This window comes from Trichosurus vulpecula, chromosome 3 (assembly GCF_011100635.1).
Source record: "Trichosurus vulpecula isolate mTriVul1 chromosome 3, mTriVul1.pri, whole genome shotgun sequence".
Lineage (NCBI taxonomy): Eukaryota > Metazoa > Chordata > Mammalia > Diprotodontia > Phalangeridae > Trichosurus > Trichosurus vulpecula.
The window spans coordinates 180,091,604-180,119,464 of record NC_050575.1 but is presented as its reverse complement, the minus strand read 5'-3'; the positions used below and the strand labels follow the sequence as shown (position 1 = coordinate 180,119,464).

General features: G+C 41.4%; 1 protein-coding gene across 1 annotated transcript in view; it reads left to right on the top strand.

Annotated features, from left to right (window-relative positions):
- The first annotated feature begins 668 nt into the window (after nucleotides 1–668).
- COL20A1 (collagen type XX alpha 1 chain) overlaps nucleotides 669–27,861 on the top strand; it is a 66,714-nt gene continuing 39,521 nt past the window's right edge. Inside the window, exons 1-14 of the mRNA XM_036748415.1 lie at nucleotides 669–705; nucleotides 993–1,086; nucleotides 11,571–11,681; nucleotides 12,638–12,781; nucleotides 13,623–13,781; nucleotides 15,280–15,435; nucleotides 16,422–16,541; nucleotides 18,781–18,945; nucleotides 23,558–23,705; nucleotides 24,004–24,181; nucleotides 24,886–25,015; nucleotides 25,705–25,860; nucleotides 26,261–26,377; nucleotides 26,735–26,874. Coding sequence (XP_036604310.1) covers nucleotides 1,005–1,086; nucleotides 11,571–11,681; nucleotides 12,638–12,781; nucleotides 13,623–13,781; nucleotides 15,280–15,435; nucleotides 16,422–16,541; nucleotides 18,781–18,945; nucleotides 23,558–23,705; nucleotides 24,004–24,181; nucleotides 24,886–25,015; nucleotides 25,705–25,860; nucleotides 26,261–26,377; nucleotides 26,735–26,874 — 1,806 coding nt within the window. The 5' untranslated portion in view covers nucleotides 669–705; nucleotides 993–1,004. The remainder of the gene's footprint in view (nucleotides 706–992; nucleotides 1,087–11,570; nucleotides 11,682–12,637; nucleotides 12,782–13,622; nucleotides 13,782–15,279; nucleotides 15,436–16,421; nucleotides 16,542–18,780; nucleotides 18,946–23,557; nucleotides 23,706–24,003; nucleotides 24,182–24,885; nucleotides 25,016–25,704; nucleotides 25,861–26,260; nucleotides 26,378–26,734; nucleotides 26,875–27,861) is intronic.

The window sequence follows — 27,861 nt, the reverse complement described above, 5'->3', positions numbered from 1 at the left end:
TCTGGAGTTCTTTCACACATGGATAATCAAGAAGTCATTAACTCAAATTCCCCTCAAAGCTGGGGGAAGAAATCCCAAGGATATCCATGAGCGGGGACTCTAAAAAGGTTGACTCACTGAAAATAGGCACTATTGAAAGCTGTAGTGCTTTTGTTGAATCTTTCAGTGGGTTGTCCCGTCTAGCTGCTAAATCCTATTCTCTTCCCATCCCACCCAACAGCTTCAGGATTTGTGCTCCCCTTTGCACATCTCCACTCCCAAGCAAGGGCAGAGATTTGCCTGTCCTAGGTGTATGAGTATCAGGAAAAATTCTCCCCTTACCCATTAAACTCTCTCTAGGACCATGGGATAGATGACCATAAATAGAAATTCCTGATAATTAGAAAACTCACCTCTTACACCATTCTTCCCCAGAGGAAGAAAAGAAAAGGTTCTGCTGGGAGATTACCTCCTGATAGCTGGCTGGCCTTTTGATATCTGTCTCTCTGTGTGTGGCCAGATCCTCAGATAGGCAGACAAAGGTGCTAGTAATTGAGAGTGAGAGGAAGAGAAGAAAGGAAGAAAGAAAGAAAGAAAGAAGAAAGAAACGAAGGAAGGAAGGAAGAAATAAATTGTTTTTATCTTGTCTAGAGACAGGACGAGGAACCAACTGATATCTAGATGATCCTGAAAGTCTAGCTACTGCAACTGTAGCCTCCAAAAAAGGTAAGAATACCCCAAAGCATTGATGTCTTTTGAGAATTGTTGGAGGCAGAATGGAGCAACTCTTTCCTCAGCTGGCCATGCCTCCTCCAGGAGATCAGTCTTTGGAGCTGAATTCCCTTCTGATTTATTCCCCCTAAACAAAGGACCCATTTGTCAAGATCCACGCCCCCTCCAAGGCACGAAATTTGAAGGAGGTGATGGCTTCACATACTTGCAATGGGATTTTTGGCTGAGAGATGACATAAAACAGATGTGTAGATGCTATCTTTTCCTGTCTCTTTCCCTAGGCTCAGAGTGCCATGTCAGCCCCGGCATGCATCTGCATCTGGTTGGTCTGGGCTTCGGTGTTGGACCTCACCCACGGACAAGGACCCAGCCTAGGTAAGCAATAGAATCATAGACTCAGACCATCCTAGAATTAGGATTAGAAGGAACCTTAGACATTATCTAGATTAATTTTCCTCTCCCGTAGGAATCTCCTGTGCACCCTGATAGGTAGTTGGTTATCTAGTCTATGCTTGAAAACTTCTAGTGACAGGGAGCTTGGGACTTTCCAAAGCATTCCAAATGCCTGACTTAGCTCTTGCTGTTAGAAAAGTCCTTCCTCATATTAAGCCAACATTTGTCTTCTTTTAATTTCCACTCGTCAGCCTGAGAGTGGCCTTTCGAAGCCAAATGAGACAAACTATTTTTCCCTGATTTAGAAAATGTGACTTTTCTCTCTGGGGTTAGATTATGAAGGTATAAACTCCAAGCTTCTGGGTTACCTTAGTCACCATCACATAATCATAGGTTTAGGTGTGGAAGGGACCTTAGAAGAATTTTAGTCTTAACTCCTTCAATTTACAGATGGCAAAACTGAGGCCTGGGGGTGGGGGGGAGTGGGGTATGTGTGAAGTAAATTGCCCAAGGTCACACAGATCAGAGGTCGGTATCAAACCTAGGACTCTAAATTCGGTTCTCTTTCCACTGCATCATCATCCCTGGCACTCAGTCCAACAGGGAATTAGCAAAAAGACTCAGTTGTACCTAACCCTGATCCAAGACAGTGTTGACTGTACATTTTCAAGGCCACTGGAGTGGATACAGGTCCAGGATTGGATTCTGTGATAAATGTCAAATAATCAGGGCAGCCTCATTTTCATGGGCAGCCTTCAATGCATTTGGAATAGGGATGAGTGAATTGAGTTTTCACTGAAGTTGTCTCCAGAGGTAGCGCGTGGGTGAATTCATGCATAATGTTTGCTTTATGAGCAGGACTTGACTGCCTGCTCACAAGCCAGGGTTCTGTCTGTCTGCCTAGGAACAGCACTGGGGTTGGATGCTGACTTCAGCCTGTCTACACAGCAGTGCTAGTTAAATTTGATGTAAAGTTTAATTTTATCCAACGTCAAAAAGCCGGGATTGGATTTTCCAGCTGCAAGCTTCAAAATGGAAATTTAAGCTGAGGGTGAGGAAGGATGATTAAAATCAGTGCTAACACCACTGGTGAATGTAGTATTGCCTGGGAGGAGGGGAACTTGAGGAGAATTTGATCCCATGCAAGCTGCATTTATCAAACACTTGCCATAAACCTGGCCCTATGTGAGGCACAGTTTGGGAGACAGAGCTGAACAATGTAGACTATCCTTATTTCATCTGATTTTAATTTTTTGTTATGAATTTAAACATCAGTGAACATTTCAATATGTGAATAAGTGCCAAAAAAGGATTGTATAGGAAATGGCAAGCTTCTGTTACATACAATTTGTTTTTTAATAAAATATATATGAAGTTTAAAACCTTAGTGACAAATTGCCTGTTCGTGACATCTTCTATGATGTTTTTCTTTTTCGTTTCATTCTGTGTATTTTTTGATGTCTTCTTTATGTTTCTCTTTCTCTCTCTCTCCATCCTTCCTCTCTCTTTTCCCCTCTCCCTTCTGTCTTTTTCTTTATTATTGCATCTCTATTGCTACTTATAACCAACTCCACCCAAAATCAAAGTTCTCTCATAACAAATATGTATAGGCAAGTAAAACAAATCAATATGCTGACCATGTTTGATAGTATATATCTCATTCTGCACCTCTAGTTCATCACCTCTCTGACAAGAGACAGGAGGCATGCATCATCATCAGGATTCTGAAGTCGTAATCCATCACTGAATTGATTGGTTTTTCAAAGCTCCTTTCCTTTACATTATTGTGTTCAATATGTCAAGTTCCCTCTTGCTTCTACTCATTTCACTTGGCATCAGTTCATACAAATCATCCCAAGTTTCTTTGAATCATCATATTTGTTATTTTTATGGCACAATAATATTCCATTTCATTCATATACAATAATTGTATGATATTCCTATTTATTCTCTTTTCTTTAGTAAAAAGAAACTCCTAAGTGAGAAAATCTTGATGAAAATGTAATGTAATCTCCTAGCAATGGAGGAAGGATCATTAACCCCATTTATAGGGAAAGAAACTGAAACTTAGAGATTAAGTATTTTACTGAAGGTCACACAGTTTGTAAGTAGCAAAATAGAGAACCAACTCTAGTCTTCCTGACTTGAGCTTCAATAAATTGTCTCTTATACCATATTTACTCTTCAAGCTTCTGGGCAAGAGGCAGGCTTTGATTCTAAGCCCAGAAAGTCATACCGGATCCTTTTCTAGATGGTGTCACCAGGCTCTGGGGTAGGCAAGGGGCAAGAAACAGAAGGCTTTTTAAAGAGATGAAATGCATGTGCCCTGAGTACACAACTGGCCTTTTCAAAGTCTCCACCTCAACTTCTCTCACTGACGAAATTCTTGCTTTTTAATTTGGGGGTTCCCAGGGAGATGATCCTATCCTGAAGAGAGAGAGTTCTCAGATTCTTCCAGCTGTGAATCCCTCCATTGTTCCTTTCTCCTGCCTCTCTTCCCCTTATGGCTGTCCACTTGAGTGCCCTCCCTTATAAATTTATTTTCAAAGCAGTGAGAAGAAGCCAAGCTCTGTTCCTAGGTCAGGGTAGTCTAGGGAGCTAATGAATTTCATCCTTGTTTTTCCAAATAGCTAACCACAAAGCACAAGGCTTCAAAAAAGCAAGGATGTTGACATGTCCTTAACTTTCCCTTCCAGGGATGGCCCCTAAAACTGATACTGTCCCCAAGAGGCCAGATCCTGAAGCTGAATATCCAGGGTCTCGGGCATTGGTGTTCTCTCTTCTCTCGGGCAGGAACCATCAGACAGTTTTCCCCAACTCTTGCCAAGTGCGCATATGCATCTTCTACATATAACCTTTGTCTTCCCAGTCATGGGGACCTGGACGTTACCTTGATCTTCATATGGGGAGAGTGGACAAGGGGTGAGAAGAGAGAATTAGCTTTCCCTCTGGACTCTATATTCCAACTATGCTCCCCTACATCAATACTCTAAGTTATTTACTGTTTGTGAATTATTCATCTGGGCAGTTATTTCTTAATATTTTCTTTTCTTAAAATAGATTTTATTGATATCTTTTGTTCTTATATCATGCACATTTCCTATTGAATCCCTCTCTCTCTTCCTCTCCTTCTGAGAGAACCATCCTTTATAACAAAGAATTTTTGAAAGGAAGAGAAAAAAGTCAGCAAAACAAATCAACACACCTAAATAGTCTAACATTATATGCAGCATTCCATATTTGTAGAACCCTGCCTATGCGAAGAAGCAAGGGGAGATGTTTTCTCATGTCTCTTCTTTCAGACCAAGCTTGGCCATTATAATTTTGAAGTACTCAATTTTGATTATTTTGTGATTGGTCTTTTTTATTTACATTGTTGAAGTCATTGCGTATATTTACCTTGTCCTAATTATTTCGCTTTGCATCAATTCGTATAAGTCTTCCCATGATGCTCTGATTCATCATGTTTATAATTTTCAATGGCATCTGCTTAGTTTTCTGGTCTTTACTACCACAAAAGTGCTGCTATAGTCATTTTGGAATATATAGAGACTTTCTTTTTTTAATCATTGACTTCCTTGGTGTATATGCGTAGCAGTAGAATCTCTGGGTGGAAGCTATGGATGTTTTAGTCATCTTATTTGCATAATTCCTAATTGCTTTCCAAAATGGTTGTAGCAATTCACACAACTGCCAGAAATGCATTATATTGTGATATGGTGTGCTTGTCTTTCTACAGCCCCTTCAAGAATAACTATTCTTACCTCTTGTCATCCTTGTAAATTTTCCAAGTGTAAAGAGAAACCTCAGTGTTGTTTTGATTTGCCTTTGTCTTATGATCAGTTACTAAGTTTTTTTTAAAAATAGTTTGCTATTATTATTTTGAAAATTATTAGTTCATATCCCTTTACCCCTTCTCTGTTGGGAGATGGCTTTTGGATTTATATACTTCTGTCGCTTATCTATACATCTTGGATCTCAAACCCTTATCTGAGGATTTTGAAGCAAAGATTTTTCTTGCCAGTCAGTTACTTCCCTTCTTATCCTAGATGAATTAATTTTATTTGTCCAAAAATATTTCAATTTTATGTAATCAAAATTATCTATTTTATCTTTTGCTATTGCCATTTTTGATTGTTTAGAATTTGCTCCTACCCATAGCTGAAGAATTTCTAACTATAAGATGGTACTCCTCCCTGGACATCCTACTCTTATCTTCCCCACTCCCCAGGCAATGGAAGTTCAAGGTATCATAGGGTTTAGAGTAGAACAGAACCTTCAAGGTCATCTAGTACAACTCAAACTGACGAATGAGGGAACTAAGGCCTTGAAATAGTAAGTGACTATCCCAAGGTAGTGATAGAGCAGTGATTCAAACCCAAATCCTCTGATTTCAAGTCCTATATTATTTCCACTATAGTCAGGAAGACAATTATAATAAATAACTATTCACTGAGGCTATATTATGTACTAAATCCTATGGTTGGCCCATGGGTGATTCAAAAGGAGTAACATTCACTGTTTTCAGGGAGTTCAAGGAGATGATATCCAGAAACAATTAGAAAACACTTTGGGATAGCATATTGTTAAGTGGTTATTTTTTGTTTTGTTTTGTTGGTCACAGTGGTAACTATGGAATATTGAAAGGCATCCACCTTGTAGTGTAATCCTCTTTGAAGATTCATGGGACACAGATAAGAGGCCTGTAGGAAGAGAAGCTATAGGTGGGTGATGATATCATCAACATGAGCACCAGTGGAGGGAGTGCCAACACTGATAGTTCAATGGAGCCATCAAAGTGCTGATGTTTATAACAATATAATTATGAAATAATGTTATAAAAATAATGTCATTCTATAATAATGTAACTATATAATGTTCACATCACATAGTGCAGACTGAAAATGCTATAGGACTAAGAGAAGGGGCTATCTGTGGGGGCTGAGAAGTAGAGCAGGGAAGGCGGGTCATGAGTTGGACTTTGAAGGATGGGTAGGGTTTGAATAAATCCAGGGGAAGAGAAAAGAAATCCAGACCAGAGGAATCATTTGAACAACAGCACAGTGGTGAGGACAAGATGGTAATAGAATAAGGGATTGAGATCTGGGAGGGGCTTAAAGGAATACCTAGTCCCTGTATAGGTTTACTCAGGAGGAAACTGAGGCCCAGAGAGGTTAAGGGACTTGTATAATGTGACCCTGGTCTTAGGACTTCCAAGCCAGTGCTCTTTCCACTAGATCTGTTCCTCATTTCCTTCAGAACTAAGCTCTCCTACATGAAGCCTTTTCTAATCCTCCCTAATGACTAATGTCTCCCCCTTCCCAAATTTCCTTGGGTTTGTTTTGGGGAAACTTTATTCTATGTAAGCTTATTTATGTGCATATTCTCTCCCCTAATAGAATGCAAGCTAATGGATGTCACAGATTTCTCCATCCCTAGCACTTGGCATAGTGCCTGGCATATAGTAGGCACTTAATATACACTTATTGCTTGATTGATCAGGGGGATGGGTGAGGAGAGGTGGCTGCCCTTGAGCAAATATTCTATGTTAGGATGTTGTAGGATGTAAGAGTGGAGAACTACAGGTATGTGAAAATTTACAATCAATAAATCAGAGAGATTTAGAAGCAAATCCCCAATGTCTCCCACTGCTCCATTACCTCAGGCATACTCAAGGCCAATAGAAGTTTGATTTAGGACTATTTACTGCTTCAGATTGTCAGAGTCATTTTTTCCTCCCACCCCATTAGCACAGAGAGATAATGGAAAGTTCTATGCTGGCATAAGAGAATCCAATTCCATTCAACAAACTTTTTTAGCACCTACTGTGTGTAGGGCACTGTGCCTGCTCGAAAAGTGAATCTGAGAGTAAGCTTGACTGGTCAGTAAGAGGATTGTAGGCTTTAGAGCTGTAAGGGCTCTTAAAGATAATCTAGCCCAACTCTTTCATTTTACAATGAGGAAACTGAGGTCCAAAACAGGTCACCCAGGTAATAAGTATCGGAGATGGGATTCAAAACCAGACCTCTTGAGTATAAAGCCAGTCCTCTTCCCATGACACCACTTCTATTGCTCCCCAATGTCTCCATCAGCAGTTTCTTGCTCCAGTGTTTATGTCTGTGTGCCTGTGGTTGGAAATCCACATCTGTGGCCTGCCCTAGGGCCCCAGGACTGGGACAAGCTGCCAGCTGCTGTCTCAGCTCTTTCTGTCATACATAATTTCTCATGCTCTGCCAGGCTTGGAGTCTCCTCTTTGCAGCTGGCCTGAACCAGGTTCCTTGGGGGGATTTTTACCCCAGTAACTGGAAGTGGTACCCCTTGGGATATACATACCCCAGGTTTCCCACTTCATTCCTCATATTCAAAGACCATTTTCAACATTGCCGAAGTTATGGATTGATGTATGGCTTTGTGGGTCATTTTCGGTATGAACTGGCCTTCTTCAGACTGGGGCTCTGTGATAATAAGGTTGAGTCTCTGTCCTATTCCTATCCGACTCCCCACCCCCATCCCTGACACATAGACACCCAAAGAACTTTTAACAGAAGAGCTGTTTTCCTTCTAAGACTTATGGTTTCTAAACATTGCATAGTAACATCTTGTTTTTTTACCTCCTCAAAAATTGTCATGCTCTATCTCTTCATAAAAATGTTTTCAAAAATAATTTTCCTAGGTAATATTTTATTCAAATAAAATTAAGAATTTATTATAATTTTGTAACTTACAAATATTCAACATATAATGAAAATAACACAATATACATAGATTGTTTATAACAAAAATAACCCTAATAATATTATTAATGTGATGAGTATGATTTTCACCCCAAAGTTTCTCAAACCATGACGTCATTGGTGATATTGTTACTTCTATTTCAACCACTGACCTAGAACATTATTTTGTCTTTGTAATACCCAGAATAGAAAAACTATTTAATGCTAATAAAATATTGCAAATAGTGTATAGTATCACTTAATTTGACAAATCTTAGAGCCTTTTATTCACTCAAAACCCAAACATAACATTTTCTGATTCAAATACTTGGTTCCACTTACTATCATGGGACAAGTCTATTAACAATTATTGTTCAGATGGAGCAAGACTGAATGTATCATAATAATCCATGGTAGATTAATTCCTTATCAGTAATATTTAGAAATATGCATTGAACATAAAGTAAAAAATTCTTCTATTGACAGGTCCAGTGATTAATAATCAGAACTTTACTTGCTTTTATTTCATTTGACAGAGATTTTTAAAACCAGAAAACAAAATTACTAATTTTTAAATGTATTATTCATTGTTCTCTACATTTTTTGTAAATGCAGTCACTTTATCTTTCTGGATCAGATCATAATTTGGTGTTAATTGATTTATATAGAATTTTTCAAAAATATTCACCAGATATGGAGTTTGAGAAGGAAATTTCTGTTCAAAATTAGTTTGCTTCATCTTCATTATTATTATTAAGAAAATGATAACTTCCTTTTTTAGGTTAAACTTAGTTCAAAGAACTGTAACTTGAGAAAACCATTCTGTTTCATAGTAGATAAAAAGCAGACATCAGTCAGGAAGTCTTGGGTGCAAGTCCTGTCTCTGACACACATTGGTGGTATGGCCTTGGATAAGTCACTTGAGCTCTCAGTTCTCCCAGGAATATCTGTTAAACTATAAATATCAGAGGAAACATTCATTTGCATTACTAGAAGTTTTCTCATTCTGAGTTTTATGCATCAATTAAATCTTAGGTCCATCTCAAAAAAGTAGCTCTTCAATCATATTTCTTAAAACATGCCATCGTCTGTGAAGCATTCAATGTGTTCAAATTTCATGAAGTATCATTTTTAAAGTAACACAGGTAGATTTGTGTTTGTCTTGATATCGATTGAGCTCTCTCAGTATTGAGTCCAATACAATTCTCCCACGTTATATAATTTTCATTAAAATTTTGTTAAAAATTCCATTGATTATATTGAAATTTTCCATTGATATGACATTGTTGTCAATCAGTTTGGAAAGTAACAAATTGTCATTAGCATCAGATTAACAATATAGCATACATATGTAGTCAAATGATTGCTTACTCCACTTTGCTTTTGCTGCTCTGTCAGTTTCAACTCCAATAAACAAGATGCTCCTTCCAGGAAAAGCTTAAGACTTCTAATCTCACTCAAGCCTGGACACCACCTCCCACAGCCTCTTCTCCCCTCTGAATGGAGAGCTGGAGGGTAGAGTACCAAAATCCTCCCAAAGCCTTCCTTTATAGATGGCAGAAATTGGACTTTCAATTCATTCCACTTTGCACCTGTGGCTCTACCTAGTTTCAACTCCATGGAACTAGATACCCTTGCTATATATCCCTTAGCCATCCTCCCACATCCCACTTTCTTGCTTCCTTTTCTGTGTTGTCTTCCCCAATAGACTGTAAGCTCTTTAATATTAGGGACTATATTTCTTTTTCTTATTTGTATCCCCAACACTTAGCACAGTGCCTGGCACATAGTAGGTGCTTAATAAATGTTTATTGAGTTGAAAAAATGAATATCTTATCCACTTACAGTGCAAAAAGGAAGATTTTCATTTGTCAATTAATTGATGTGAACAACTCTCCTACCCACCCTTTATCAGTGCGTAGAACCCTTCGAAGCTGCTTTGCAAATGATTGACCAAGCATCTTTCCTACTATATCAATAGCTTTATGTAGTACTAACATTTCTCGTATCAACTGAGGTTTTCTACACTTAGCAATTCTGTAAGCAACTTTACAAGATGTGAGAAATCGTTTTGATGCCACAGACATTTAAAATTTTTTTGTTATTAAAAGCTTGGAATTTTCTTTCAGAAAAAAATTTATCTCATCTTGCCAATATATTCTGCATGTACACTTTCAATTATTAGGCTTCATGCTATCTGCAGCTGAAATATTTATGCAAAGCAAACACAGCAGTCTTTCCACTTAATCAATAGCAATAAATGTGAATGCCAATGAAAGAATGAATAAAAATGATGAAAAAGAATTTATTAAGTGCCTTCTATGTCCAAAGGACTGTGCTAACAATGGGGGATGCAAATGCAAAAGTGTTAGTGCTCCTGCTCTCCAGGATTTTACATTCTAATAGGGGACCTGAAAAAAAGACAACAGAAATAGGGATATGCTGACCAGAGACAGGTGTTTACATCTGAAAATTCACAGGGATGGTGAGTAGAGTCAAAAGCGAGTTGATTAATATGCCAGTTCTAGCAACAATGGCAGCATTGGTGTAATTACAATATCCAGAGGAAGGTGGGGGGTAAGTAATAACAAGAATATGACTTTGGTGGAATGTGAAGCGTGCCTGAGACTGCTTAGATAGAGTGGACCATGTAAGCTTGGGCTACATACCCACTAGTAGGGATGGTGGATGAAGTCCCAAAGTGGAAGCATAGAATTGAGGAGACTAAGTCACCCAGGTCTCCAGAGGTCCAGCAGTATAGAGGATGCAATGGTAAGGCATGTGACAATAATATGACTGGAGTGGAATGATAAACAGCGTGGATAATATTTTTTGGATTTGAGGCTTTTTACATTGTTTCTGTACTTTCATTACCTAAATTATAGTCTTTGCTTTTATTAGTTTCAGATGCTCCATGGGATTTTCTTTTTGAGCCAAATATATATTCATCGATCTTTAAGGGATACATTTCACATTAAAACAATTAGAAACAAAAAATTTAAGACTATGAAATTTAAACTTGTTGATTAATTCAAATAATTAGCTATAAGGTCTCAAGTAACTGCAATTTTAAGCATTTCGGAGTTGGGGGGGGTTGGCTTATGTTGTGCTTATCAAAATGAATGACATTGAGAAATATAACAAGTATTAAAGAAGTATTAAAGTACTTTTAACCTCCACAAAACGATTGTTTAATTTGGAGTTTATACATTTTACTTTCACATGTAAAAAGCATCAGGACAGCCCAACTCATCTGTGCCATGAACCTGCTCTGACTAATGATGGTAGTTGATGGAGCTTTCCTTGAGATTTGACGCATTTCACACTTACTCACATTTGACCTCATTTACTCAAACCATAGTAAATAACTGTCAGTCAGTGTGTCCAGCCAGTGTCCAGTCACTGTGCTAAGTGCTGGAGAAATAAAGAAAAGCAAAAGATATTCCCTGCCAAGAAGGAGCTCACAATCTAATTGCTGCATTACTTTCTTTGTCAGAGTGAATTTATCATGTTAGTCACAGTCTGGTTGACTTTGATTTAAACTTTGTTTTCACTGAAAAAATGTGGAAGTATTTATATTAGGAACTCTATTAAAAATATCCAACAATTTGACCATTGCTTCTGTGTCCCTGTCCCTTCCCCACAAGATTTAGAGGTTTCTCAGTTGGGAAGACTCTGACTCAGACTGAGGTTACTTGAAAACAAGGCCTCATCTTTTCTCCATGAACTCAGGGACTCTGACTTCTCCTGCAGGGACTAGCCGACTGAGGCTGACTGTGCTGTCTGAAGACCGGCTCCAGATGAAGTGGAAGGAATCAGAAGGAAATATCAATGGCTACAAAGTTCAAGTAAAGCCTATGGCAGGTACTGAAGGCATTGTGGGAGTAGGGAAGCATGTCTGGGGATACAAGGCTAGGCAAGGGAATAGGCCTGGGCTGGAGTACACAGATCTTCCTCTTTGCCCTTCTTGAGTGGCGGAAGTCCATCAGCCTCAAGGCTGAGAAATTGGGACCTAGTTTTCCAAACTGCATTTGTTTTTTACATTGTCTTTAGATTGAATTCATTTTCATTTAGCAAATTTTGTTTTTAGTTGTATTAGCAAAGCCCTGGGCTTGGTGCCAAGAGGGATACAAAGATACCTAAGGTAGTCTTTGTCCTCAAGGATCTCTTAGTTTTAAATATGATAGAGGTCATATCATAGATATGAAATGATAAAGATGCTTAGTAATGTTTGCACATAGTACATGCTTAATAAATATTTATCAAAATGAGTTTTTGAGGCTTCAGAAGAATCTATAATCTCAGTGTGGGAAAAAACTACAGAAGCCATCTAGTCCAGCCTGGATGTGGTGCATGAATTCCCCCTGAGGAGGGATAGATGATTTCTGGTTGGGGGTATCAAAGAAGGCTTCATAGAGGATGAGGCACCTACACACTTAAATTATGGGCAGGACTTACATTGGTAAAGCTGTTGGGGGAAGACATTCAAGGTTTGGGGAAAGAATGGGGAAGACACAAAGCCAGAAAAGCAGAGGTATGTTCAAAGGATGAAAAGCTGTTTGGTTTGGATAAAACATAGAGTACATGAGGGGAAGTGTATGGGTAATCCACACCTAATCCAAAGCCTACAGTGTATATAACTTCTCTACATCCCTCACCTAACTATTCAGAAGTGTGCCCCGAGACAGTGGGGACCTGTGAGTATTCTCTCTCTGGAATGAGGGAAATCAAAGACCTGAATGTTCTAGATAATTAAGAGCAATGTATTCCTACCCCAAACAACATGCAGTTTTTTACTGTGACCACTGTTTCTCCCTAAGGGGACTCCGAACAGGAAGTAATGCTGACTACCAAGACACCTAAAGTCACTGTGGTTGGATTAAGCCCCACCAAGGAATATACACTCCAAATATTTGTACTCAGTGGCTCCCGTGACACTCTGCTGGCCAGGCGGAGGTTTGTGAGTAAGTTGTTCCTGCTGGGTAATATTGCTGGTATCATCCTCTGAGGCTTTCTCTTACCTAACTCAGCCTCAGAAATGAGCATAGACTCAGAAGAACTTTGGCAGTGGACCAAAAAACAGAATGAACTTAGTGAGACAGGCCAAACTGTGAAAGTCAGATCCTTCTGTAGAAGGATCTAATGGAAAGAATCTTGAACTGGAAGTTTGTAGGCCTCAGTCCTAGGCCCAGATCTGCGTGGGCCTGTGAATTGCTATGTGACTTTAATATTACTCCCTTTCTGTAAGCCTCATTTCCTCATTAATGGAATGATGGGCTTAGACTAGATGGTCTCTAGGGCTCTTCCAGCTCTAAAGTCTTGTGATACTCTCCTTTTCCTAGGTGAGGTTTCCCTTGGACTCTGGGTATATTTGGCATAAGTAGGCCCTCATAAGAGGGGAAGCAGGAGGATGAAGTGAAGTATTGGGGAAAGGTGGCAGAATCCCGTGCAATAGACTTATTGCCTCTAACAATAGTTTTGAGACTATTAGCACCATTTTTGAGATGAGAAAACTGAGGATCAGAGAGATTAGGTAATTGGCTCAAAATCAGTCATGAAGCAAATCTTGGCAGAAGGAATCAGCATCTACAGCTGTCCCTGATTCTCTCCCTCCTGGGTACTATTAATTTTGTGACATTGGGTGAGTAATTCCATCCCTTTGAGCCTCAGATTCTTCATTAGTAAGATGAGAATAACAGTAAGTATCCTTTCCACCCTACTGTAATATTGGATCAGAAAACAGACTAAATGTGACAGTTCTGCCCCTGGACTTTGGCCCTGGGTAATGTTTCATATTAATTCTAGTTGAGGATTTGAAGAGCTTCTCCATGGGCAGGAATAGCCGGAAGCCAGCAGGGGAAACCCTGGAGCCCATTCCCTCTTCAGTGGGAAATCATGAATTTGAGCAGGTTCCTGAGCTTGAAGCAACTTCACCAACTTGGAGTGGAATCTCTCCCACTTTAGGTAGGTATACACACACACACGCAGAGGGTTTGAAGATATTGGTGCAGAGAAGAAGAACATGGAGTCACTCAATTTGGGCTTCCCCAAGTTATTTCTTGGACCTCCACATTGCTTCACAGCAATGTCGTTGGCTGAATTCATCCCACACCTAAATTGCAAGTCATCCATGCTACGTTATCATCTTCATCATCATCGTCATTGTCATCGTCAACATCATCACTTTTGCCATCACCGTTATTGTTGCCATCATCATTAGTTGACATTTATGTAATGCTTTATATAGATTATCTAATTTGATCAGGCAGTTTATTGAGCATTTCTATGTGACTGTTCACATGCTAGGGAATTTGGGGGTTACAAAAGAGTGGAAATGCATACTCGTGTTCATGGCTCATTGTTTAATTGGTCTTACACTTAAAACGAACACCAATTATACGCTACTTAACTGTGGGAATTCAGAGAAGGGACAGGGTGGTGGTGGAATAAAAGTGTTTGCAAGTCATAGAGAAGACCTAGGAGACCCAAGTCCCCAGGTCCCTGTTCTTATCCCCATTTGCTTGTCCTCAGATATCCCCAAGGGATACTCATTTGAATTATGGACTCTCCCTCTCCCATATCTGCCTCATGTGGAACAGCAAAAGTCAGAGAGGAAGCTGCTGAAGGCTCCCAAAGGAAACATTCTTCAAAGCCAGCTCTTATACCCATTTACACTTGGGAGATGGTCCCTATGATGAAAAAGCTTGTATGTGCTAGGGATGCAAAAAAAGTCAAAGTACCTACTGTCAAGGAGCTTACAGTCTAATGGGGGAAACAAAATGCAAACAACCATGTACTACAGTATACACACATGTTATATATGTGTAGTGTGTACACAATGCATATGTGCATGAACACACATACCTAACACATGCACTTACGAATATATGCATGCATGCATGCATCTTATGAAATGAAAGGTTCCCTAAGATCTGGAACTATATTTTCCCCAGCAGTCCAGCAGTTCTTCAACATGAAAGAGCTGTATTTTGCTACAAATCAGTATAGAAGGTAGTTGGATAAAGTTTAAATCTCTTTGGGCAGGTAACTACTGTAATCAGTTCAGGACCCTTCTAACATATGCAGCCTGAGATGTTTGAAAGAATGACCTGCAAGAGGAAAAGTTAAAAGAGGAGGCATAGAAACCCAACCTGCGGAGCATTAGGAGCTGTCCGTGGTTCTGAGGTTACCCTACTCAAGCTCACTCTTGCAGGCCACATGGGTACAATGGAAAAACAGCTAGATTTGAAACCAAAGGACTTGGTGAGTTTGAGTCCCAGCTCTGCTACTCACTACTTGTGTGGCCTTGGACAAGTCACTTATCCCTTCAGGAGTTTGTTTTCCTTACTGGTAAAATGAAGAGGTCGGAGTAGATAATCTGTAAAGTCCCTTTCAGTTCTAGATAAAGAATTCTTTGATCTCTTTGCTTCTGTCTTAGCTGTCTCTGCCTCCATCTTCCAAGGTCCTCAGTTCCATTGTGACACCGCCATTCCTGTGGATATAGTATTCTTGGTGGATGGGTCCTGGAGTATTGGCCGAAGTAACTTCAGGCTCATCAGAGAATTCCTGGCCAACATCATCTCTCCTTTTCACATTGCCCAGGATAAAGTCCGAATTGGTAGGTACAAAGTTGTTCTCCGGTTGGTCCTTCACATGTCATTGGTGATAATAACTGTGATTCCCCAATAGTCATAATCAGGAGTTGGGGGCTCATTCAGTGAAGGCTTGATTCCTCTAGGTTTTGAAATTAAAAATATAAAGGAGCCCCCAGTGACTGGAAGTGATGAATAAGTGGAGACAACAGCTTAATGCTTTGGAATGACATCAAATGTGGATACTTAAACCAGCAGCACCCCCTTATTTAGTTTTCCCTGGGAGAACTCCTGAAATTTCTTCATTAGCAAGAGGAAGCAGAGGCTGTACTGCTTTCTACATTGGCCTGGTTGATCAATCACATGGCAATGTGCTGGAGGCTTCACATTCTTCCCCATGGAACCTCAAGAATGTTTGTGCAAACAAAATGCTATTTCCTGCCTCCATATCTGGTAGTCAACCTGGTGTGTGTGAACTAGTTTTTTTCAAAAAATATTTAAATAGCTGCATTTCAATATATTGGTTTCCTTTTTAATTCTATGTATTTTATTTTATACATTTAGAAACAATTTTCTTTGAAGGGATCTATGGGTTTCACTAGAGTGCCAAAGGGATCCATCACATAAAAAAGGTTAAAAACCCCTGCACTATAGGAATGCCCTTTTGACTAAGGGGAAAGACCTGGCTCTGAACCTAGGGAAGTGGAAAATTTCCAGAAAAAATGGATTCTAAATTGGAGATATGGTCACTCCACCTATACTGTGCTCTAGATCTTCCATATGGGAGGGAATTCAGTGGGTTTGCTACAGGAGAAATTGGGATTTATCACCTCCAAGAGATATTCAGGAGCAAAAAAAATTAAGCTACTACTGAATATGTCCAGTGGCAGGGGAAACTACTTCGGGAAGAAAGTAGCACCAAAGGTAAGTCATTTTGTTCAGAAGCACATCTCCCCTGTCATTATGCAGCCCTCAATTGCCCATACCTGTGGTTCCCTTCACCTTCTCTCAGGTTTGTCCCAATACAGTGGAGATCCCCGAACTGAATGGGACCTGAATTCATTCAACACCAAGGATGAAGTTCTAGAGGCTGTGCGAAATCTCCGTTACAAGGGTGGTAACACTTTCACAGGTACCTTAGCAACATTTCTTTAACACTCACAACATTTCTTTAACACTCACAAGAACCCTTCTTCCTTGCATCCTTTTAAATATCCTTCTCTAAACACACATTAACCTAGGCCTCTATCATCTGCAAATCCTGGCACTCTAAGGGGACCTTCTTTTACCTATCAGATAAGTTGTTTGTTTAGAGTATGATATAGCTACATATTCAGCCACATATTAGTTTGTATATATTCAAAAGTACTTTCAAGCTGTGTGTAAGTGTATGTCCTTATCTCTCTTAGTATACCGGGGTGGGGAACCTGCAGCCTCAAGGCCACATCTGGTCCTCTAGGTCCTTAGGTGTGGCCCTTTAACTGAATCCAAACTTCACCCAACAAATGCCCTTAATAAAAGGATTTGTTTTGTAAAACTTGGACTCAATCAAAAGACCACACCCAAGGACCTAGAAGGCCACATATGTAACTAGTAACTAGACTGAACTGTCCAATCAGGGACATAAGTATGCACAGAAGGTGAGCCATATGTGTCAACCCCCCAGGGCACAACTAGCCTATTCTATATGCCTACCTAAGGCAGGGACCACAATTTTTCCACTCTTCTCTCCCTGGAGCATCTACTAAGGGATCCCCAAATTAAAAGAAGTTCAGGACAAAGGTCTGATTTCAGTTCAATAAGCATGCATTAAGTGCTTACCACTTGCAAGCCCCTGTACTAGGGCTACAGGGCTGTAAAGATAAAAAATGACAGAGCCTCTGCTCTTAAAGAGCTTACAGTCTAATGCAGAGAAGCCTAGGCTGCGATGCACACAATAATATATGATACAAGATAGAATGTCATAGGACCAAAATGCTCTAGCAAGATTTGAGAAAAGAAGAATCCTTTTTAACTGGAGGGATCAGGGAAAGTTCATGGGAAAAGTGGCACCTGATCTGGACCTTGAGAGAAGAAAACATTTTTAATAGGCAAGGACAAGGAGAGAGTGCATTTCAGGCTTAGAGACTAGTATATGTAAAGTAAAGCTAGAAAAAGTCAGCTGGAACCAGATTGTAGAAGGCCTTAAATGCCAGGCTAAGAAGCTTTTATTTTATCCTAGGAAGTCACTAAAGGTTGTTGTTGTTGCTGCTGCTGCTGCTTCTGATCTTGTTTTTATTAAGTGGGAGAGGGCCATCGTAAGACCAGTGCCTCAGGAAGGTGATTTTGCTTGTAAACTGTGTGAAGGATGGCTTGGCAAGGGGAAAGATGGGAGGAAGGGAAGCTAATTAGAAAGCTATTGCACTAGTCCAGGCAAGAGATAATAAGAGGAGTATTCTGATGTGAAAGACATTGTTGAAGGAGAATCAACAAGACTTTGCAACTGATTAGATATGGAGGGAGGAGAAAAAGTCAAAGGGGAGGCCATGGTTTCAAGATAAGGGAACTTTGAAATAGGAGCAGGTTTAGGGGAAAGACAAAGAGTTTGTTTTTTACCTGTTGAGTCTGAGATGCTAAGAGGACATCGAGCAGTCACTTAGTGGTGCAAGCTCAGACTTCTGGTGATTAATTAGAACTGAATATATAGATTTGGAAATAACCTGAATAGAGAGGCTAATTCAACCCATAGGAGTTAGCTGAGAATGCCAAGGGTGAGAGTATAGATGGAAAAGAGATGAAGGCTCAGGACAGAGCCTTGGAAGATCCTTAGGCTTAGGGGATAGGAGATGGACACTGAACTGGCAAAGGCCTTCAAGAAAGATCATTCAGACAGGTAGGGGAAGAACCAGAAGACAGTGTCTTGAGAACTGAGGAAAAGGAAAGTATCTAGGAGGGAGAGTATAGCCAAGGTCTTCTCATCACCAGCAGACGTAGGAGTATTTAGTAACTTCTGTTTCAGCCCTTCAGCAAATATTATTTTTCTGGGCATAAACTCCATCTAGGAGAGAAAAGAGGAGAAATCATAATCCCTGACTATAGGGAGCACACATTCAAGTTGGAAAGGAGAGATAAACCCATCACAGCAGTATGCACTACCTGTGTGAAACCTTGGCGAGACATTTTAACCCACCTGAGCCTGCTTCCTCACTTGTAAAGTGTGAAAGTCTCCATTCCAACTCCATCACCCTAAGAGCAAAACGTTGAAATTTTGATTTTAAGTGTTGTAGGAGTTCAGAAAAGGAAAAGATCATTGTAGGCAGGAGCATTCAGAGTTAACTTTATGAAAGAGGTGGTATTTATATTGGTTTGTGATTGTGCTATTTTCCCTAAAGGTCTTGCACTGACTCACGTCCTAGAACAGAATCTGAAGCTTGAAGCTGGGTCTCGCTCTGAGGCAGTTAAAGTGGTGATTCTTCTTACTGATGGCAAGTCCCAGGATGATGCCCGACTGGCTGCTCAAGTTATGAAAGACTTAGGCATGGACATCTTTGCCATTGGTAAGATATACCTTCAAACCTGGGCACTTGACCTTCCTTTTTGGAGACACTTTTCATTAGCCGCATTGTGAGAGGAGAGTATAGGTTGGATAAAGACCTCTGATATTCTGTGATAATCCCCTACTTCTAGGGAATGCAGAGTGCAGAGTATTAATGTTTTTTTTATTTTCCATTAAAGTTCAAGTTCCTAGGTTGTTTTAGAAGTCTGGCCAATTGGCATTAACATTGGGAAGTGGGTGAAGACTTTTCTCAGTCTCTATACCAACTCCATGGAATCCTCTGCCCCATTCAGGGGCCCACTCTCTCTAGCTCTTACAGCACTATCATCAAGATCTGATCCCAGGAAAGTCTCTGTCATTGGACACTTCACTGATGCATTAATGGCAGTCATTGTACTCCTTCTCCAAGGGGTGTCTGCATTTTAAGCCTTTTCTCTGGTTGTAGAATGATAGGGATTTGTCCCAATGGCAAGCAGATGGGAGGGAAGACCTGATTTTCTCTGAGCTGCCTTCCAGCTTGAACATACTGTGACTGTATTGGATAGTCAGTCAATCAATCAATCAATCAATAAGTCCATCAGTCAGTTATTCGCTCAGTTGGTCAAAAAATGTTTGGGCTAAGAGCTATGTCAAGTGCTAGGAATACAAAGAAAGATAGGGGAAGGGGATTTTTTTGTCTCTGAAATCACACTCTAAGTGTGTGCCACCTTCTCTACCTCTTTTTAAGGTTGGTCTGGCCCAAGGGATTACATTTATCAGTGGTGCCCTGGCCATGCCTGGCACTCCTGCTCCAGACTGATCTAAGTGTTGTTTTGAGAAGACGCTGATCAGCAATTATCTTAATAAGACAAACAGAGACACAGCAACCTCTCCCCAGGCATCTCTGTACACAGTGCAAATCAAATGAAGGTGATTATAGTTATCAGTTGTGGCACAATTTGGCCTCTTAGTGTGACATCCTATTAGTGTGATGTGGGTGTGGAGGAGTAGCTGGAGCCTCCAAGGAGTAGGAAATGAATGTTATTTTTAAAAGAACATTTGGCTCTGTCCATGTTTCGCTGTCTTTATCTCAGAGTCTATTCCTGTAGCTCTATCTATCTTTGTCTGTCTCTCTCTGTCTTTCGCCCTCTGTGAGCATCTTTCTCGTTTCACAAACATGCATGCATACTGATTGAGAACAAAGATTCCTGCTTTCTCTCCTCAAAAGCAAAACCAAAAATGTTGTGAGCCTTTGAAGAGCAAGGAATGGTATAAAGTGCCCTGGCCTAGGGGTCACAAGAGATCAGCGTTCTAATTCTGACTTGGTCTTTGGGCAGAGAGAGGATGGTCAATACAACCTTTGGAGACTCCTTTCTTGCCCAGTGGTACAGTGGAAAGAGTACTGGTTTTATTAGCCAGCATGCAGGTCAGAGGATGTGGGTTCAAATCCTGTCTTGGACATTTTATGTGATGTTGGGAAAGTCACTTAAACTTTGTTGAGACTTGGTTTCCTGATCCATAAAATGAAGGTTCTGTGTTGTTCTAGATGACCTTAGAGATACCTCCCAGATTTAGATCTCAGATCCTCAGTTGTCTAAGGTTCATGGCAAGTACAACAGGATGGGGCTCAATTCAGCATGCAGGGAGTTTCCACCACTCTTCTGCTGACAATCCTGTCCCTCTCGTTGTCAGGCCTCTGCCAGTTGCAGAAAGACAGAGGTGGCATTGATAGAAGGTCAGGTACTCAGCTTGAGGTAGCTAGGTGGTGCAGGGGATAGAGTTCTAGGTCTGGAGTCAGAAGTCAAATCCAGGGTTTAGACACTTACTAGCTGTGTGACCTTGGGCAAGTCATTTAACCTCTACTTGGCTCAACTGTGAAATGGGGATAATAAGAACACCCACCTTCCAATTTTGTGGTGAGGATCAAATGAGATAATATTTGTAAATAACTTAGCAAATTCCTGGCACAATAATTGGCACTGTATAAATACTAGCTATTATAGTTATTTTTGTTAATAATAATAATAATTGCCTAAGCAAACTCCATGGAGCTCAATTGTAAGCAAATGAGGATGCAAGTGTGGTAGAGTAGAAAGCCGTTGGAATTGAAGCCAGAACCCCAGGGTTTCAGTCTTAGCTTTGCTACTTACTGTGTGACTTTGAGTAAGGACACTACCTTTTGGGGCCTCTATTTCCTCATCTGCAAAAGAAGGGATGGGACTTGCTTTTCCTGAGTCACCTCTCAGTTTGAATATTCTGTGACTCTCTGGGTTAAAGTCAGTCAGTCAATCAGAGAACAAGAAATTATTGAGCACTTCCTATGTGCTAGGGACTTTGCTAAGCACCAGGCATACAAAGAAAGGCAAAGCATGATCCTACTCTCAAGGAGCTCACATTCTAATTTGGGAGACAACATGCAAATAACTATGCCCATACAACACATATACAGTGGAAACCAAAGGTGATCTTGGGGGAAGGCTGGAGGGACCCAGAAAAGTCCTTTTGCAAAAGGTGGAATTTCAGCTGAATTTTGAATGAGGCCAGGGAATCCAGGAGGCAAAGGGGAGGAGACAAAGTATTCTAGGTGTGGGGAATAAGTAGTCAGGAAATGGAGTACTACTATGTATGTGAAAGGAATAACTAGGAGGCCAGCATAGCTGGATCATAGAGTATGTGGAGAGGAGTAAAGTGTAGGAATAATGGAAAGGCAAGAAGGGGTGATGTTGTAAGGGCTTAAAATACCAAACAGCATTTTGTATTTGATCCTTGATGTAATAGGGAGCTAATAGAGATTGAGCAGGAAGGTGAAATGATCAGACCTCCACTCTAGGAAAATCACTTTTGTAGCCATCAAGGATGGATTGGAGAGTGGGAGAGCTGAGGCAGGGTGATGAATGAGGAAGCTATTGCAATAGTCCAGGTATGAAGGGAGAATGGCCCACAATGGGGTTAAAGAAGGTTAAAGTAGATGGTGTGAGTAGAGAGAAGGAGACATTCAAGAGATGTCATGAAGGTAGAAATGACAATTTGTTGTTCAGTCGTTTCAATCATGTATGACTCTTCATGACCCAATTTTTGATTTTCTTGGCAAAGATACTGGAGTACTTTGCCATTTCCTTCTTCAAAAAAATGACAATACTTAATTTAAAGTGACAGGTAATTAGATATGTGGGGTGTGTGAATGAGGAGTAGAGGATGACATCAAGATTGTGAGCCTGGGTAACTGGGAGGATATTGGGGCCCTCAGCAGTGATTGGCAAGTTGAGATGAATGTAGAGCTTTTAGGGATAAGATAATGATTTCTGTTTTGTGTATATTAAGTTTGCAACACCTACAAGACAACTAGTTTGAGATGTCCAAGAGGCAGATGGCAGTGTGGGATTGTGGCTCAAAAGAGAGATTAGAGTTGGGATAGATCTGTGAATCATCTGCATAGAGTTGATAATCGAACCCGTGGAAGCTGATGAAATCACTGAGCAAGACAGTCTAGAGAAGAGAAGAGAGCCCAGGACAGAGCCCTGAGGGACGTATGCCCTTGAGACTTTCAAGCATTTTCTGATCAAGACAGTTTTGTTAAACTGAAGCTTAACCTTGGAAAAGAATTCCTCATATATAGGATCCATCAAACTACTGGTACACAATACACTACTGAGTTTGAGGCCATGTACCCAGCATCGAGTGGAAAACAGAGAAGGATCAGATGTCATATTTCCCCTCAGGAATCTTATGATCTAGTAGGGAAGATGAGAGACATATGCACACTCTTTTCCTGAAATTTTTCATACACGTCATCCCCTCCTGCTCTTGCTCTTGCAAGAACTGTAATCAATAAACATTAATTACAGTTGTGTCTATAAAAGGGGAAGTCAAAGGAGTGCCCATCCCTGAGTCTTCCCAGACGAAAACATACCCTTTCTTGGCCACTATTCCCTTATTTGTGTACTTTCCTCCTTTTAGGATATAAGCTCCTTGAAGACATGGACTGTCTCCCTTCCTTCTTGTCCTTCCTTCCTTCTTTTCTTCCTTCCTTCCTCCCTCCCTCCCTCCCTCCTCCCTTTCCTTTCCTCTCCTCTCCTTTTTTCCTTTCCTCTCCTCCCCTCTCCTCTCCTCCCCTCCCCTCTCCTCTCTTCTCATCTCCTCTCCCCTCCTCTCCTTTCCTTTCTTCTCCTTTCTTTTCCTCTCCTCTCCTCTCCTTTCCTGTCCTTTTCCTTCTTTTCTTCCTTCCCTCTTTCCTTTTCAGATTTTCTTTTAAAAGCAATGTGAAAGGAGGGTTGTCAGGGAGGTACACAGGGCTTTCTCTGCATTTTACAAGGGAGGAGAAATAACTTGGGAAAAGAAAATCAGAGAAAGCCTCAGAGGCAGTTAGATGGCACAGCAGATAGAGTTCGGGTCCTGGAGTCAGGAAGACCTGAGTTCATATCTGACCTCAGACCCTGTGTGACCCTGGGCAAGTCACTTAACCCTATTTGACTCAGTTTCCTCATCTGTAAAATGAGCTGGAGAAGGAACTGGTAAACCACCCCCAATGGGGTCATAGAGAGCTGGACAAGACTGAAAATGATTCAACCACATGGAAGGAGCAGGGTTCTTAGGCACACATGGCAGCTTCACCCCCAGGTTTGCTCTTTGTGCAGGAGTGAAGAATGCTGATGAGTCTGAGCTGACACACCTGGCCTCCCTACCCCTGGATGTCACAGTTCACAATGTCCAGGATTTCCCTCTCCTTGGCAATCTGACCGACAGGTTCATCCGACTCCTTTGCTGGAAGATCCAAGAGAGAAGCTGGAGCAGGGACCTAGGTGAGGGGATACATCTGCTGACAGCTTTGTCCCCTTGTCCGAGCAGTGACCTCGCTGTGGAGATGTGGTATCCACTAGACAGAGAGAAAGATTGTTCCGGCGGGTGAAGGAGGGAGTATCTTTTTCTATCCTTTTCCCCTCCATCCCCAGCCCCCAGTTCTAGAAGTGACCTCCAGAGGGAGCTGAAGGAACTGTTAATGGAGAAACATTTTGGAGACCTATTTTTTTTTCCTGTGTCTGAGGAAGGAGTACATTGAAGGGAGTTAGCCCATCTACTTCCCTCCCCTACACTCACCCACAGGTGTCCCAGCTAATAGATGGCCCCACCCAAGCCCCACGAATTTGATTGTATCGGAGGTGACAGCCACAGGGCTCCGCCTGGCCTGGACCCCTCCTCTGGAGCCTGCCAGGAAGTACAGGATTGTGTATCATCCCTCCAGAGGTGGCACACTCAGGGAGGTAAGAGGAGCCAGGGGAACATGGATAATCAAAATCTGCAAAAAATTCAAAAGATTCATCTTTGCCTTTGGTTCGAACCATTCACTAGCAGCAGAGGTAAAGTTCACATTTTGCCTTCTTTTTGTCCCCATCATTGGTGGGTTAGGAGGTGTCTGGGCAAAAGAGACAGTGGTTAGGAGGGGAAACCAGGAACCAGGATAATCAAATAACTGGATAAGTATCTCTAGTTCATGTAGTCTTTACTTACATTCATTTGGTATATAGCTAGAGCTAGTCCTAAAGTCCCAGATTTGGGTTTCATTTGACTGACTCAACCCTGGCCCTAGACTGGCCCCATACACCTATCAACAGAATAACCTCTAAATCTTGGCCTCTGTGTCCTAATCTCAAGCATAGATCAGCTTCCCAAAAGTTGGATTCTCGTGAGTTTTGAGCTCTGATGGATCAAAGTTTGTAATATAGACTTTAAAAAAATCACAGGGCATTAGAACTGGAGTGTTTAGTGATCGTCTAGCTCCAGCTGTTCATTTAACAAATTTACCAGTTGGGGCCCAGAGATGTTAGATGAGCTAGGCCTGGAGCCCAAGTGTCTTGGCTCTCCAGTCCTCTACTTGTCAACTACACCATGCTGTATGGGAGGCCCTCTCCAAAACCACTGTTGCACTGGAGTAAGGTTGCTCTGTCCTCACCTGTCTCTCTTCCAGGTCACAGTGGAGGGGGCCACCTCATCTGCCCAGCTGCTGAATTTGACCTCCAACACAGAGTACTTGGTTACAGTGTTTCCTGTCTATAAGGATGGTGTTGGAGAGGGGCTCCGGGACATTGTGACTACATGTAGGTTGGGAGTAGCTCTGTGGCTAGGTCTTACCTTTGACTTTAATGAAATAGATCCAGGGATATTTGAATGTTAAGAAGCTCTTAGCTTCTTCTCCAGGCTGTGGGAGAATGAGTATAATGTCAGATCTCATGAGAGGATCTGGTCCTATTCTAGAAGTCATACAGAGTGAGTGTTATCCAGGAGGAAGGGCCTAGAACTGGGGTAGGGGCTGGGCTCCTGCTGACTTGTTCTGTGACCCTGGACAAGACATAGCACCTTGCTGAGCTTCACTTTACCCACTTGAAACACTATGAGTATGCAGGTGGACCTGGCTTCATGCAATGGAGAAGGTATCATGGCATAGTGCAAAGAGTACCAGACCTGGAGTCAGTAAACCTCAGTTCAAATCCTGGGTGTGATGTTAGCTATCTGTGTGGCTATGGACAAGTTACATGGTTCAGCCTCGTTTTCCTCATTTCTAAAATGGGGATTCTACTTGTATCATTTCCCTCCCAGGAAGGTTATTTGGAAAGGGCTTTATAAAGCTTAAAACACTATAGAAATTTAAGTTACCACTGTCATGCAAATAATGTTCATCACCATCTTCTCATTCATCTTCTTTGTAAGATTGATATCCATTTTGAGTTTTCTTAATGTGGGGCCCACCTGTCCTGCCTCTCTCTGACACTGTGCTCTCCTTGGACAGTGCCACTGTCTCCACCAAGCTCACTGACCATTTTCAGCGTGACCCACAATAGTATCCACTTGACCTGGAAGCCCACAAATAAAGCTACACAGTACCTGGTTCACTGCACTTCATCAGCTTCCCCTAGAGAGCAGGAGGTGGAGGAGGAAGAGGAAGGTGGGAAAGAGGTATGTGCAAGCTTGTTCTCCAGGAACCCTCACTTAAATTGTTTGCTAGGGTCCTGAGGCCAACCCAACCAGTGATTTTTCCAGGGTTGTCCAGACCAGCTCAGTCTACAGGAGCATACTGTGGGAATGATGGTGGGAAGAAGAGGTTTAAACTTAATCTTCTTTTTATTAGAGATGGGACTAGTCTAACCTCCTCATTTTATAGATGAGGAAACCGATGTCCAGACTGAGAAAATTACTTACCCAAGGTTACACAGCAAATTAGTAGCAAATGATAGAGAAGATAGTAGAGGGGAAGGGGGGAGTCCTGGGGTGAGGGTGATGAAGACTCGTCTTGATCAAACCTTCAACCACAATAGCACATTGGGGTCCTGTGCTCCAGGTGAGAGTGGGGGATCCTGAGGTTCTGCTGGAAGGTCTGGCTCCTGGCACAGAATATAGCATTGCTGTGTATGCTCTCTTTGGGGAGGAAGTCAGCGAGCCCCAGAGCATCCAAGTCAAGACCTGTGAGTGACACCCTGATGACTCTTCCTTCATAAATCCTCTGTTTCCCCCTTTTTATTTGTCCTTTTGACTCCACTCCCCTTCTCCAAACTTTGGACAGCTACCTGTCTTTCTTCCATCTTCTCCTTAACAGGCATTACCCTCCTACAAAAGGAGAGCTGTCAAGGGGTCTTTCATGGGGGAGCAGGGAGTGATCAAAACAAGATATTTCCTTTCAGATTTGTCTCCTCCTTGGTCAAATAATTCCTACAGTCTAACATAACCCTAGTACATTTACTTAGAAGACACATGCAAAGATATATATCATGGAACCCAAATCCTCATATCCCCCAATGAAGTACATGATGTTGAATCCGTAGTGTCCTTGGATCTCCCCAAACACCTGAGCTTCTCTGAGGTCAGCCACAGCTCTGTTCGAGTCCACTGGGAGGCATCATCATGGGGAGTGCGCATGTACCATGTGTCCTATGTCTCACTGGAAGGGAACCAAGCTGGGGAGGTGAGTGTCTAACAGGAGAACATGATGTCAGTCATGGTAGGGCAAATCCCAGAGGGTTCCATAGAACAACCTGCAAGCCTCCCTGGATTTCTTTCTTTAGCTCTCCACTCCTCTGGAATGAGTGATGCTTTCTTTAATCTACGTGAGTGACATAGAATGACAACTTATTAGGTCAACTTGGGATGGTGGAATGAGAAGCTTGGAGTAGGGGAGTGGAAAGGGAAGCAAAAGGAAACAGTACAGAGGAAGGGAAGTGTAGAGAGGCTGCGGGTAGCTACTTTCAAAGCTGGGAAATTTTTTAGCCTAAATGTAGTTGTGCGCTAGAAAATGTGACTTACTTGTTCTAAGCTCCCCACCTTCCAGTTCCTCCCATGATCATTTTTTTTATCATTCAAAGCTTCCACCCCTCATTCCCTTCTGCCCTCTGTGACATACTCTCATAGGAGATTGTATGCTTTTCCAGGCTTTATTTACAAGGAAGTGGAATAAATTCAGAAGTATCACTATGAGATTGCATGTGATCAAAGTACCTGAAGGAAATCTACTTAGATGTCCAGATAGCTCTTAAGTTTATGAGTGGTAACTAATGTCTAGGTTCTGTAAGCCTACCTGGGGTTCAGCTCCTGTGGACAATCTTCCCAGGAAGATGCCCTAATCTGACTCATCCATTTCAACTACTCTGCTCTATTCCTAGGACTGTCTTTCCCATGGCTTGGCTCCACTCAACTTTTGGCTTTATTTGTTAATCCTATTGTAGAGTTTTACAATCCATGCCAAGCCCATAATCAACCAAAAATCACCATCCCTGCTTGATTCACCCATAATCTTGTTGAGTATAGTTCCAGGTAAACCCTTACAAACTAGGTACAACCTTCTGTTAGCCACCTAGAGAAGGGTCAAGGGGGTGAGTCATCATATATGCAGGGTTAAATATAGACAAGGGCTTCAGTTAACCTACAAAAGAAAAAAATGCCCCAAAGAGTAACA